This window comes from Solanum stenotomum, chromosome 4 (genome assembly GCF_019186545.1).
Source record: "Solanum stenotomum isolate F172 chromosome 4, ASM1918654v1, whole genome shotgun sequence".
Classification (NCBI taxonomy): Eukaryota; Viridiplantae; Streptophyta; class Magnoliopsida; order Solanales; family Solanaceae; genus Solanum; species Solanum stenotomum.
The window spans coordinates 28,957,617-28,971,723 of record NC_064285.1 but is presented as its reverse complement, the minus strand read 5'-3'; the positions used below and the strand labels follow the sequence as shown (position 1 = coordinate 28,971,723).

Sequence of the window (14,107 nt, the reverse complement as noted above, 5' to 3'; positions counted from 1 at the left end):
CCTTATTCTCCTCCTTATTCTCCTCTTCCTTCTCCTCCTCCTTCTCCTCCGCCTTCTCCTTCTCCTTCTCCTTCTGCTTCTTTTTCTCCTTCTCCTAATTCTCCTGCTCCTTCTCCTTCTCCTTCTCCTTCTCCTTCTCCTTCTTCGAAAAAAAGTTGTTATGCAGGACGGGGTGGGGCGGGTTGAAAATGAAAAAAATTGTTATGCGGGGTGGATTAAAAAAATTGCGGGTTAAGCTCAACCCACCCCACCCCCGCTCCCATCCCGCCCATTGTTATCCCTACTCCTCCTCCTTCTTTTTCTTCCAATCATCTTTCATTCTTCATTCTTCTTCTTCGCTTCCTCTTTCTCCTCCTCCTCCTCTTTTTCTTCTTCTTTTTCTTCTTTTCTTTAAAATTTGATGTACCGCAAAACGTGAATCATTTCGACTGAATTATATATCAAAAGACTCAAAATATCGAGAGAATTTCATATCTAAATTTTGATACTATTTAAAGGTGATTTTGAGCTGGTTGAGATTGAATAATCAATGTATACTTCATGTATAGTCAGTGCATACTTCATATATAATTAAGCTATATTTAGTTTTTTGAGTATCGTCATGTACATATACGCTATATTAAATAGCCAGTACTCATTATATACTTTATATGAATTTTAACAAACTATATTATATATATAGTCAAGGTATACATTCAATGATTTTTTAATTATATGACTATATTTATTGTAAACTAATTACTAATTTATTATATATAATTGAAATTATTCCTCAAATATACTAAAAAGACCAAAAAAAAAAAATTGGTAGTAAATTAAGTACCATTTTAGTCATTTTCTCAAAAAGTCTCAAATAAAGACAAAGGAATTAACTCATATCCTACTCACACTCTTCAGTTACTTAGTGCCAAAAATATTTGAAGAAGCAAAAGCCGCCATTAGAGTATTAAGCTCTCAATCGTTTCCTTCTTTGTTAAGCTGCTTTGCTTCATCAATCTCCGATTTTGATTGCAGATTCCTACTTGTTGTTGAATTTGATGGATTCCTGTAAGTACTCATCGGCATTAGTTGTTTATCTGTTCAACGTTGCTCTATTTTTGAAAAACCTGATAAAACTAAATACATTTGAGATGTGGATGAAGTTTTGATGTTTTTTTTCCAGTAAATTGGTCGGCGGGAGGACCTTTTTTTAGTCTTCATTCTGTTTAGAGTTAACAAACGGGGATGAAAAACAAGATGTTTATTTTTTTCTCTTTGTTTTTGTTTCCTCAATTCTATTTTGATGAAACTAGGGTTATGGAGTTTGGCCATGAAAATTGAGAGAATTTGAAAAAAAAAGTACTTTTTTTCACTCCAAATCACTCGCAAAATCTCAAAAAACAACTCTAACTTTTTTGGAAGTTATTTCTTCCCTTTCTTTTTTCTTGAGGAGATGAGTATTAGAATGTCGACATATGTATGATATGTTGCATGTGACTAGTTGTCAGAATGGATAAAGGTGATGTAGAGATGTTGGACGTTGAAAAGAATGTCCCTTCTAGTTATGACCTTGTGTCCAATGAGTCACCGGTGAAGTGCGAAAGCATTGCTGAGGACAAGACACATTATCAGAGTAATTCAAAGAGAGAGGACTTTAAGAATGCTAGAAATGAGACAGAGGACCAGCTCAACTCTAAGATTCAGCCAGAGGCACACGACAATGTGGTGCTGGAGAACAAAACACCTACTATCGATGCTGGAACGGATGATATGGTAAGTGGCTATCCAAATTTGACTGATGATGAAGTACACAATATTGATGAAGGAGAAGTGAATGAAGTTCACCAGAGTGAGAAAATGATCTATGAGGACCCTCAAATAGAATCAAACCCTACAACTATTACCATTGATGGTGATGCTAGGTTGTGCGAGTTTCCAAAAGTGAAACTCGAAGTTACTGATTTTTCTATTGGAAAATGTCGGAACCATCTAGTCCAATGTTTCCAATCAATCCTTCAACTGCAAATGTTGATAGTGAGGATGATGAAGGCTCCCCTGAGGATCAAGCTGCCTTTTTAGGAAAACTAGGAACGTTTTACTGGGAAAAGGCAATGGAATTTAAACCGCCTAGGTTTTATGGTCATCAACTTAACTGCTTAAAGTAAGTGTATCATTGTTTTATCATTGAGCCTTTTTATTTTCATCTTGTTCCTGGAACATATTAAATCTTGTCATGTCTTCGTGATAGGTTATGGAGATCTGTGATCAGATTAAGCGGCTATGATCGGATAAGCATTTTGTTCTGCACTTATATTTGAAAAGTTCTCATTTATACTGCAAGTGTTATAGATTTTACCATGTTATTGTACAGTCGATGTGACTGAGTCTTGATTATACTATAAGGTGAGATTTTATACAATTTGGACTCTATGTAGGTTATTACGTTTTCCTTTTCACTTCTACTTTGCAAATTAACTTTTTTTTTTGAGACTGAAAATGGATTTACTTTTTAAGTTTTCCTGAGAACTTTTTCGCTTAATGTTGGTTCATGCTTTGCAACCCTTTTCTTCTATTCTTTATTCTATCTTCTCTTCCTTTTTTGTTGCACTCATGTTCCTTGGATCATTTCAGTGCTTAATTCTCATGTTCCTTGGATCATTTTCTTGAGCTACTAAGAGACCATGAGAATTAAGCACTGAAATGATCGAAGGAACATGAGCGCAACAAAAAAGGAAGTGAAGAAAGAATAAAGAATAGAAGAAAAGGATTGCACAACATGAACCAACATTAAGCGAAAAGGTCCTCACGAATAATTTAAAAGTAAATTCAGATTCAGTTTTTTTTTTAAAAGTTAGTCTGCAAAGCAGACGTGAAAATGAAAACATAATATCCTATACTGAGTCGAAATAGTATAAAATCTCACCTTACAGTATAATCAAGGCTTAGTCACATTGATTGTACAACAACCTGGTAAATCTATAATGTTGTAGTATAAATGAGAACTGATCAAATAAAAGTGCAGAATAAAAGGGTTACCCGATCATAGCCGCCTAATCTGATCACATATCTCCATAACCTAGCACGAAGAACATGACAAGAGTTAATATGTACCAGGAAAAAGATGAAAATAGAAAGGCTCAATGATAAAACCATGATACACTTACTTTAAGTAGATAAGTTGATGACCATAAAACCTAGGTGGTTCAAATTCCAATGCCTTCTCCCGATAAAACATTCCTAGTTTTCCTAAAGAGGCAGTTTGATCCTCCTGGGAGCCTTCGTCATCCTCACCATCAGCCATCTGAAATATGAAACGAATGATCATTTTGAAAAAGCGAATGATCATTAATAGGGAAATTTCGTATATATGTATATCAATAAGCCCCCAAGGGTATATCAGAGTATGTACCATTGTAGAAATATTGTCAGATGCTTCCCCACTATGTTGTCCAGCATCTGCAGTTGAAGGATTGATCAGAAACATTGGACTAGGTGGTTCTGGCGTTTTTCCAATCGAAGAATCAGTAACATCTAGTTTCACTTTTGGAAACTTGTACAGCCTAGCATCACCATCAGTGGTAACAGTTGTTGGATTTGCTCTCATTTAAAGGTCCTTTTGTCTAGCAACCGTCAAATCATTACCATTTTGATTGACCTCATAGATCATTTCATCACTCTGTTGAACTTCATTCACTTCTCCTTCATCAATATTCAAATTCAGAAAGCCACTTATCATATCATCCGTTCCAGCATCAATAATAGGTGTTTCGTTCTCCAGCACCACGTTATGGTGTGCCTCTGGCTAACTCTTAGATTTGAGCTGGTCCTCTGTCTCACTTCTAGCATTCCTCAAGTCCTCTACCTTTGAATTACACTGATCATCTGTCTTGTTCTCAACATTGTTTTTGCCAGTCTTAACGTCGTTTTAATACTCGACCGGTGACTCATTGGACACAAGGACATCATGAGCAGGGACATTCTTTTCAGCGTCCAGCATCTCTACATCACCCTTATCCATTCTAACAACTAGTCACAGACAACATATCATATGTATCAAATTCGGGCATTCTAATACTCATCTCCTCAAGAAAAAGCACCCAAAAGTAAAAGGAAATGGAAGAAATAAATTCCAAAAAAACTGATATGCATCACTCATTCCACTAGTTATATGATTCTCTACAAATTTCTTAAATTTATTTCAAATTCAATTTTTTACAAGAAAAGAAACTTTATATCTAATTTCATTTTATAACTTCATTTCAAATTTCATGAATAACTTAACTTGAAATTTATGGCCAATCGTGTTTGTTTTTTGGAGTCTTTTCTTCCTCTGCCGCTGATATAACTTGAATCCATGTTTGTCTAGACTCCAAAAAGCAAACACGATTAGGCATAAAATTCAAGTGTTTTCACTTTTTTCACTCCAAATCACTCACAAAAACTCGAAAACAACTCCAATTTGGAGTAAAAAAGTATTCTTTTTTTTTTCAAATTCTCTCAAATTTCATAGCCAAACTCCCTTATATATAAAATCTACTAGAAAAATCATGAATTCCTCCACACAAACACACACAAAAAACCCTAGTTTCATCAAAATAGAATTGAGAATACAAAAACAAACAAAAAAAAATTAAAATCCTATTTTTCATTCCTGTTTGTTAACTCTAAACAGAATGAAAACTAAAAAAACGTCCTCCCGCCGACCAATTCACCGGAAAAAAACATCAAAACTTCATCCACATCTCAAATGTGTTAAGTTTTTAAATTTTTTTCAAAAACAGAGCAACGTTCAACAAATAAACAAGTAATGTCGACAAGTAAAAAAACTTACAGGAATCCATCAAATTCAGTAACAGGTAAGAATCTGCAATCGAAATCAGAGGTAGATAAAGCAAAGTAGGTTAACAAAGATGGAAACGATTGTGAGCTTAACCCTCTAATGGCGGCTTTTGCTTCTTCAAATATTTTTGGCACTAAGTAACTGAAGAGTGTGAGTAGGATATGAGTTAATTCTTTTGTCTTTATGTGAGAGTTTTTGAGAAAATGACTAAAATGGTACTTAATTTACTTGTAATATTTTATTTTGGTCTTTTAAATATATTTTATGAATACTTTCAATTATATATAATAAAGTAGTAATTAGTTTACAATAAATATAGACATATAATAAAAAAATCATTGAAAGTATACATTGACTATATATATAATTAGTTTGTGAAAAGTCATATAAAGTATATAATGAGTACTGACTATTTAATATAGCGTATCTATACATGACGATATACTCAAAAAACTAAATATAGATTAATTATATATGAAGTATGCATTGACTATACATGAAGTATACATTTATTATTTAGTCTTGATCAGCTTGAAATCACCTTTAAATAGTATCAAAATTTAGATATGAAATTCTCTCGATATTTTGAGTCTTTGATATATAATTCACTTGAAATGATTCACGTTTTTGGTACATCAAAATTTAAAGAAAAAAAAAAGAAAAAGCAACGAAGAAGAAGAAGAAGAAGAAGAAAATGATAGAGAAAGAAAAGGGAAAAACGATGTGGAAGAAAAAAAAGGAAGAGTAAGATGGTAATGGGTGATGCGGGGCGGGGGCGGGGCGGGTTGAGCTTAACCCACAATTTTTTAATTCGCTCCGCTCGCATAATAACTTTTCTTCTCACTTTCAACCCACCCTACCCCGTCCCACATAGACCCGCCCCGCATAATTTTCGTAATATTTTCTTTTTCTAGTTAAGTTTGATACTAAAAATAAAATTCATAAAAATAAATTCATTTTTTCATAAACTTGTATTAATTTAATAAGGATAGTGGCTTAAAATTTTATTTTTTAGAGGTCAATTGGGAAACAAGTAGGAAATTGTATTATTTTTATTGAACCATTTTCTTTTACTATCTTAAATATTTCAGTAGCTTTAATATAATTATCTTAATAAATAATGCTCTATCACTCTTATAATATGTAAAAAGTCAAAATTAAGTTTGAACTCACAAGAAAATCACATATACCCGCAACCCGCTCCGTACTGTATTAATTTTTTAAAAACTCACTTCACCCTCCGCAAATCCCACCTGCCTCACATAATCTTAAACTTGCCCCGCCCCGCCCCGCATAACTTTATGCTCACCCAACCCTGCATCTGCCCCACCTCATTGCCATCCCTAAGGAGGAGGTAGAAAGAAGGACAAGAATTCACTAATGGTGAAATGGGAAGGAAGAAAAAGAAGATTAGAAGCCATTATTGGCAAACTAGAGAGGCAGAACAAGATGTTTTGGATAATTTTAGTAATTTTGAAAATTTTGGTTATGGAAATAGTTGAATGGTCATTTCTTATATTTCTTAATATATTTTACTTGATCCAAATCATTCTTAATAGCAAAGGGTGTTCATTTCGGTTGTTTACTATGAACCTAACAGATTTATCAAATAAAAAGGGAGAGACTATCTAATTACACAACATTCCCTACCATGTTTATTAATGGAAAACAACATAAATGGGTCATTAAACTCAAAATAATTACATGTTCATACCCCAATTCAATGTAATTCAAGAAATACACATTCTATAAAAAAAAATTACAAACCATACCCCCTATTCATTAAGGCTGATGATTTTCGCTTAACTAATACTAAATCAGTATCATATATTGTATTGGTATCATTAAGGCAGATAATTTCACGTAAGTGATATTAAATCAGTATATATACACTGTATTGGTAGCATTAAAGTTTCTTGTTCAGAAATTACTCAGTAGTCAATGATACTACAGGAGTATATGTATATTGTTGTGGTATCATTAAGGTTTCCTTTTCAGAAATTACTCATTAGTCAATGATACTATAAGAGTATATGTATATTGTTGTGGCATCATTAAGGTTTCTTGTTCAAAAATTACTTATTAGTCAATGATTGTAATGACCCTCTAGGTCATTTTTTTAAATTAAAGCATTTATTGCGTCGTTTAGAGCGTTCTTGTGGCGACCCCAAGNGTTGTGATATCATTAAAAAAGTTTCTTGTTAAGAAATTATTCACATTTCAAGTAGATACACCTAGACACATAATTTTTGCTACCAGATATACTAAATAGGGAAAGAGACGAGCAAAAGCATAAAGGAGGCGAGTGAGATTTGTCTATACATCTCAAATACATGTGATCACACTAGATACATGTATTTGGTGTAATTCGGATGTATCTAGGATACCGATACACCAGCGAGATAGAAAATGACTAGTGAGAAATGAGAGAGGCGAGGGAGGTGAGCGAGATTTGTCTATGTATACTAGATACATGCAAATCCACTTGAATACATTATATCTAGAACAAATTAAACCAAAATTTGATTTCATATATCATGATATACATGTTTCTAGATGTATCTTGTCGCACCAAAATCTAGTAGGATTCATAATATTGCAAACTAACATGCATCTAAGTAATAGCTTTTAAACTAGTAGAATTTTTGTAAGTTACCCAATAAAAATGTGTTAAATTTAACTATGGACCCCTCGTGGCTAACAAAATTCACCATTACTATCTTTTTTATTATTTTCAAGGAAATAACTTCATGAAATATAACATCATTGTCTCTTAAAACAGAAATGGGTATTATTTATTAGGCAATTGGAAAAGTTTTAGAAAAGTGAACATAGTATATTTTGTTAGAGAAAGCAGAGAACATGGTGTTGTGTCTTTTGAGCTAACAAATAAGACTACAATGGTGAACTTTGTTAGCCACGTAGGGTCCACAATTAAATTTAAAATTTTTAATTTTTTTGATAAATCTATTAGGTTAGTATACATCTTAATTTTGGAAATAATGATCACATTAATTGCATAAATAAATTATGTGAATGAAGAATTTTTTTTTGAAATTGTCCATCATTCATTCAATAATAGAAGATTAGACCTTTGTTTTACTTTAGTATTTATCATCCTATATTTAGTTTGGTATACATTATGATCTAGTTCTAATGTTTTTCTTTTCTTTTTTGCAGATAATTAGATGAAGTATGTATTGTCAACTTCAATTGTTGAAAAATCAAATTTTTTCCAATTGTGGCACAATTTTATATTAATTGGACTACCAACATGAACTATTTGACTAGTTTTGAGTTTTGCCTCTCTAATTAGCAAGCCCAATAATAAAAAAAAATTAAACTTTATTTTGCAAATGAATATAAATAGTATGAAATTTATTATTTACTCCCTCTCTCTTTGATTTTTTGTTCTGTTTTGACTTATACAAAGTTTAAGAAAGTACATAATATTTTTTTTTAATTTAAACATGACATTTACAAAGTTGAAATTAAAGAGTTGTCAAACATTTTTAAAAAGATTCTTTTTGAAACGGTCTAAAAATAAAAGTAAGACAAAAACAATTGTTTGTTTAATTCACTGATTTTGCTTCATTTCTCAGACTAATCAGTTGGCATAACTTGTGCAGTCATTTGATATCATGTATAATTTGTTACTTTGGTGACGATTAAAAGCTAGAAATGACCTTTTTTGTCAAAAGTTTAGGGATTAGTCTTTTATGATGTTAATATATAGTTGGTAAATAAAAAAGGTTCAAATATGTCGTTGAAATTTGAGAAAAGATTTATCTATGTCATCTATTAAAATTTGGCTCTTTTTTGTCATTTTTGTTAGAGAAACTACTCATCTATACCATTATTTGTTAACTAAAATGACATAGATGAGTCAAACTCTTAAAGGATAACATAAAATGAGTCTTCTCTCAAAGTTTGATGGCATATTTGATTCCTTTTCCTTTTAAAAATGTTTTGATTTAATGACTTGATCGGATGATTATTGACCACGTTTAGAAATAATTTTGCAAAATCGGAACCATTTTTCGTTAACAAATAATGACATGTATGATCCTTTTCTCAAACAGAAATGGTATAGATGAGCCAAACTTTTAGCAAATGATATAGACAACCCTTTTATCAAAGTTTGATGAAATATTTGAGTTTTTTCCTTATTTGATACTCTTGTTGTCCCTATTTACTTGTCCATTTTTAACTTGACACATCTATTAAGAAAATAATAATTGACATTGTGAATTTACCATTTTACCCCTATTAATTGATAGAAATTCAAATTAATTTACTCATTAAAAGAGGTTCTACTTCTTTCAAAAAAAAATAACACTCTAGATAAATTGAGGATATAATAGGTAAATTTTTTTCTCTTGCTTAAAACAAAAATGGGTATTACTTATTAGGCCAGTGGAATAACAAAGTTCACCCTTGTTGGAGAAAGCGGAGAAAATGGTGGTAGATATTATGGTGTTCTTGCTTTTGAGGTAACAAAGAAGATAGCGATGGTGAACTTTGTTATCCACGTAGGGTCCAAAATTAAATTTAACATTATTTTATTTGATATATCTATTAGGTTAGTATACATCTGATTTTTTAAAAACGATCACATTAGTTGCATAAATTAATTATGTGAATGAAGAACAAAATTCTTGAAATTGTCCATCATTCATTCAATAATAGAAGATTAGACCTTTATTTTACTTTAGTATTTATCATCCTAGATTTAGTTGGTATATATTATGTTCTAGGTCTAATGTTTTTTTTCTTTTTGTGGATAGCTAGATGAGATATGTGTTGTCAGTTGTCAGCTTCAATTGTTGAAAAATCAATTTGTGTCCTATTGTGGCACAATTCTTTTGTATTAATTGGACCACCAACATGAATTATTTGACTAGTTTTGAGTTTTGTCTCTCATTAGAAAGCTCAATAATGAAATTTTATACTTTTATTGTAAAGACATGTTCCCGTCATTATGAAAAAGCCAATGGGGAAAGAATTTGGGCCAGAAAACTTTTGGGTAGTGAGTTGGAAATTTCTAGCCTAGGCTATACTTGGACGAAATCTAAGTTAAGGGAGGTCTAGGGAAATCTGGTAATGAACCCGGGGGGGGGGGGGNCCGGGGGGGGGGGGGTTAATAATGAATTTGATCCCATGAGTGGATACCCAAGACGTTAAGGAGCCCGTACAATTTTACGGAATCAAATTCAGGCTAGTAGAACTCCTGAAACTAATCTTAGCGTGACGGGTATTTTTAGAACGTCAAGGTTTGAAGGTGTGTTGCGAAATGGGTGCTTGGAAGTCGAATTCTTACTTTTTGTCTCTGTACAAGCCGTCGGGACGGGGTTAGTTCCGCCAGGGCAGGGCTGCTGTGGCGGGACAGTCGTAGCTTAAATCGGGGAAAAATCCCAAAACGTTATTTTCTATAAAACGTCGTTCTTGAGAGCTAATGGACGACCCATGGCAGTTTCTTGATAGTTTTCCATGACTTCTAGCGCTAAAGGTAATATTATTACTCCCTTAATCCATTTTTGATCTGTGGAACTTAGAATCTTGGGTGATTATCATTGGGGAAGGGTTTTGGCCTGAAGTTAATGGTGGGAAAAGCCGTAATTGAATATTAAGATCTTGGGTTTGGCCATGGATTGATAGTTTGATTATTATCTAGGTAAATTGGGCCCTGTTTATTGATTTTTGCATTAATTACTTGTTTTAGACTAAGAACAAGCTGAAAGAATCTGGAAAGGGAAGGCTCAAATGTCTTAGGAGCAAGCTTGGTTTCGAGGTAGGTGATGGTTTGATTTCCTGTTTGTGTGATATATGCTAGTTAATTTCATCATTGTATGCATGCATGTACGTGAATAGATAAATGTGAATTAAATCCCATGAAAATGAGTATGTGTGAACGATTGCATGACATGGACCTGTTACTTAATTATATGACTATGAGTACTGTTCATTATGGGTGTGACTGTCAGTGTGGTTGTGCTGATTGGATTGAGTGTCACGTTTGGGCACATAAATTAGACCGAGTGTCACATTCCGACACATATATTGAATCAGGTGTCACGTTCCGACACACTAACATTTTGGGTGTTGGTTCCATGAGAGAACCACTTGTTATGATTATGTTCCTGTCTCCTGTCATTGATATTGGGAAATTGTACGTTGCTACTGAAATTATAATTGAACTATGCATTACGTATATGTGTTTACTATGTTGTAATTTCTTGTGTGTATTTCGCTTACTGGAATAGTCGTGTGATCCTACCGGTACACTATGGTTGTGTACTGATACTGCACTTGCTCATTCTTTTTTTAGTACAGGGCATGTTCAAGCGGCTACTGATAGACCTCAGCTAGAGGATCTTTGATCGAGACCTCATTCGAGGGTGAGCCAGTTCTTTCAGGTTGCAATAGATTAACTATTTATTTAGTCCACTATTTTTGGACTCCGACTCTACAGTTAGATTTATTTGTTGTTTGGTTTCGGGGTTGCATCCCTTTTCGCTTAGACTTGTTGATTAGTAGTGTTTTGGTACAATGACTTTCAAGTTATATGGGTTGAATTTCCACAATTAGTTGTTTTTGTTAAACTTTCAGAGTTTATGGGAATTCCATATTTCATTATTCATTTAAACCTGCTTCCGTATTTTTAAATGCTTAGTTTTCGTTAAGTTTCTTAATCCGGTTGTAGTAGTGGTTCTCCCACCGGAGAGTTAGTGTGGGTGCCAATCATGGCGGTCTGGGTCATGCCAAAGTTGGTGTCAAAGCCCTAGGTTCATTGATCTCATTATACCAAAACAAGTCTAGTAGAGTCTTGCGGAACAGTACGGAAACGTCTATACTTTTTTTCGAGAGGCTATAGAACTTTAGGAAATCTCTACGTCTTCTTCTCGTTTCATGCTATGACTTGATTCCAACTGGTATCTAGCGATCCAAAGTGGTTTCTGATATCTTTCACTCTTCTGTCTGTGTATGGTTAACACGCGATACAACGACGTTAGTCTCGTAGCCCCCATCAATGAGCAGCAGAGGAGTCCGCAACAAGAGGCCGCGGTCAAGGCAGGGTAGGGGATGAGGAAGGGGTAGAGGCCGAGGAAGTGTAGCCCCTGCTAGGGGTGGAGCTCTAGTTGAGAATGCTCCTAGAGGCCCCTTCTGCACCCCACGAAGAGGTGGAATAGAATGTGGAGATCGAAGACGAGGAGGATGCACAGGCTGAGACTTCTGGTATTCCTTCCTTAGACCCAATGTTAGCTCAACAGATCATGAATTTTCTGAAGGGATTGGTCGGCCCTGGAGTCCTTCCCACAGTGCAAGTGGCTCAACCTCCCGTCAATCCCCCCATTGTTGTTACTGTTCCCAAGGTGGGTGGAGCATTAGGCACTGATTCCTTTTTCCGTCCCCTATTGTGTCATGTGATGACTGGAGTTTTTAGAGAGGGCATTCTTAATTTATTTTTAAGAAATAAGCAATGAAGCTCCGTACTCCATAGTGTATTTAAAAAAAATCCAAGCGGTGGTTGTGTATTTTCTTCTGTTAGTAGGTTGATTAATTAATGATGCAATATGCTATGAGTCTCTGAGATGAATGTTATGTTATTCCCACGTACTTTTGATGGTGTACTGTTAAGCTACTTTATCTCTATAGGTAACTGGATACAAGTTGTGGCGGCAAATGGGAGACTCCTTTAATCCCCCAAGTGAACATTTAGTTGGGCCTGGTTATTTCTGTTTTTCTAGCAACTTGATATGAATATTTTTCCTTTACTCACCAAACATCAACTTCCCAAATATATACTATGTAAGGGAGATGTTGTCTGTCATTGTTTTACTAATGATGTGCCAAGATTTTGAAGTTTATTTCTATTGTTTTGCAAGTGAAATGTTATGATATATTTTGGGTACATGTGAGAGGAATAAGCTTCTTGATTGCTAGAACAATATATCAGAAGGTGGTAAAAAAACAATTGTTCATGAACTATATAAAACCTTACTAACTACTCCCGTTGTTTCAAATGTTTGTCTGGTTTTGACATGACATAGACTTTAAGAAAGTAAATAATTTTTTTTAAATCTTGTAGCCTTGGATCAAAATAGCACTTGGTCCATTATTTTACAAATTATAACAATTTTTTTGAAATACAAAATTATATGAATTAGGGAGTAACTCCATGAAAGGAAAATTAATGCATTACATCGCTTCCTAAGAGCAGAGTGTCTACCAATTTCACCATAGCTGCCTGTCTTGAACTCATAATAGCATATGAATAAGCAATTGTCGAGATTGAGTAAGCTATTTTAGTTTAGTAATGACTCAAATAGATGAATAACAATAAAAAGTTGTTCAAATAAGAATTTTAGGTTGAAGGTTCATTTTAGATTTGAGTTTAGATAAACCAAAGATGCGTAGAATGTACCAAAATGTCCTTTAATCTTGTGGTCTTGAATATGTCATGTGAGTTGTGGCACATTGAGATTAAGAATTGCCAAAAAAGGGAAGAGGCTATATTTTCTTTGAATTTGGTAACTTTGGAAGGAGGCATTCTTTTTATAGCGGAGAGAATATTAAATCTACTAAAATGGATAATAGGAAGAAAACATGAAGTGCTTTTGCAAAAATGACAACATAGATTCCAACATCAAGCTATAAGCTAAGTTGCTCGGATTCTTAACCATTGGTGCCACACCCGTGTCGACACGACATGGGTGTGGGATCCGTGTCCAATGGGTGTGGGTATATGTTGTCTCTTTGCAGTTCAATGCTCCCGCTTGTCGCATTGCTGTCAAAGATCTCAATCTCCTAGTCTAAGCCTCTAGTGAAGTGTTTGAAGGGTTTTCATAGTGGACCATCATATTTAAATGTACAACAAAAAATTGAATGAATCAAAACCAAATTTTATCTAGAAGAAAGCTTTTGATGAACTTTACTGTTATGATTTGATTATTTACTGAAGTTGGGCATTTTATTTTTTTTTGGTAAACTAACCATTTATTGATACCAAAAAGTGAACATTACAGTACCAAACAATTGCTGACCAATTGCTTTTCAGAATTGTACCAACAAAAAAAAAGACAACTTACAAAAGGATCTACAAAGTAGCAACTATATTTAATCTAGTGATGCATACACAAAATAAAAGTATCATTCCATCTTCAAGGCAGTCTATCCAGTGTTTGTAGTGTATTCTTCCACTTGGCTAGGTCCCTTTCTCTCACATGTATATACAACGCAATTTCTTTACAGAGTTTGTCACTTTGATAGAGGTTGGACTGAAATTGA

At 33.8% G+C, this 14,107-nt stretch overlaps 1 protein-coding gene across 1 annotated transcript; it reads left to right on the top strand.

Moving 5' to 3' along the window:
* Positions 1 to 1,488: 1,488 nt before the first annotated feature.
* Positions 1,489 to 12,580, top strand: LOC125861415 (AT-rich interactive domain-containing protein 5-like). Its single transcript, XM_049541324.1, has 4 exons — positions 1,489 to 1,942; positions 1,999 to 2,140; positions 2,228 to 2,265; positions 12,474 to 12,580. The coding sequence occupies exons 1-4, from the start codon at positions 1,489 to 1,491 to the stop codon at positions 12,578 to 12,580; spliced, it is 741 nt and encodes a 246-aa protein (XP_049397281.1).
* Positions 12,581 to 14,107: the final 1,527 nt, after the last annotated feature.

Bases quoted from the DNA above. Each gene is read 5' to 3' on its own strand.
- LOC125861415 (XM_049541324.1), top strand. From the start codon at position 1,489: ATGGATAAAGGTGATGTAGAGATGTTGGACGTTGAAAAGAATGTCCCT. The intron at 2,141-2,227 runs GTAAGTGTATCA...TCTTCGTGATAG, and splicing joins CATCAACTTAACTGCTTAAA to GTTATGGAGATCTGTGATCA. The intron at 2,266-12,473 runs GGATAAGCATTT...CTTTATCTCTAT, and splicing joins CAGATTAAGCGGCTATGATC to AGGTAACTGGATACAAGTTG.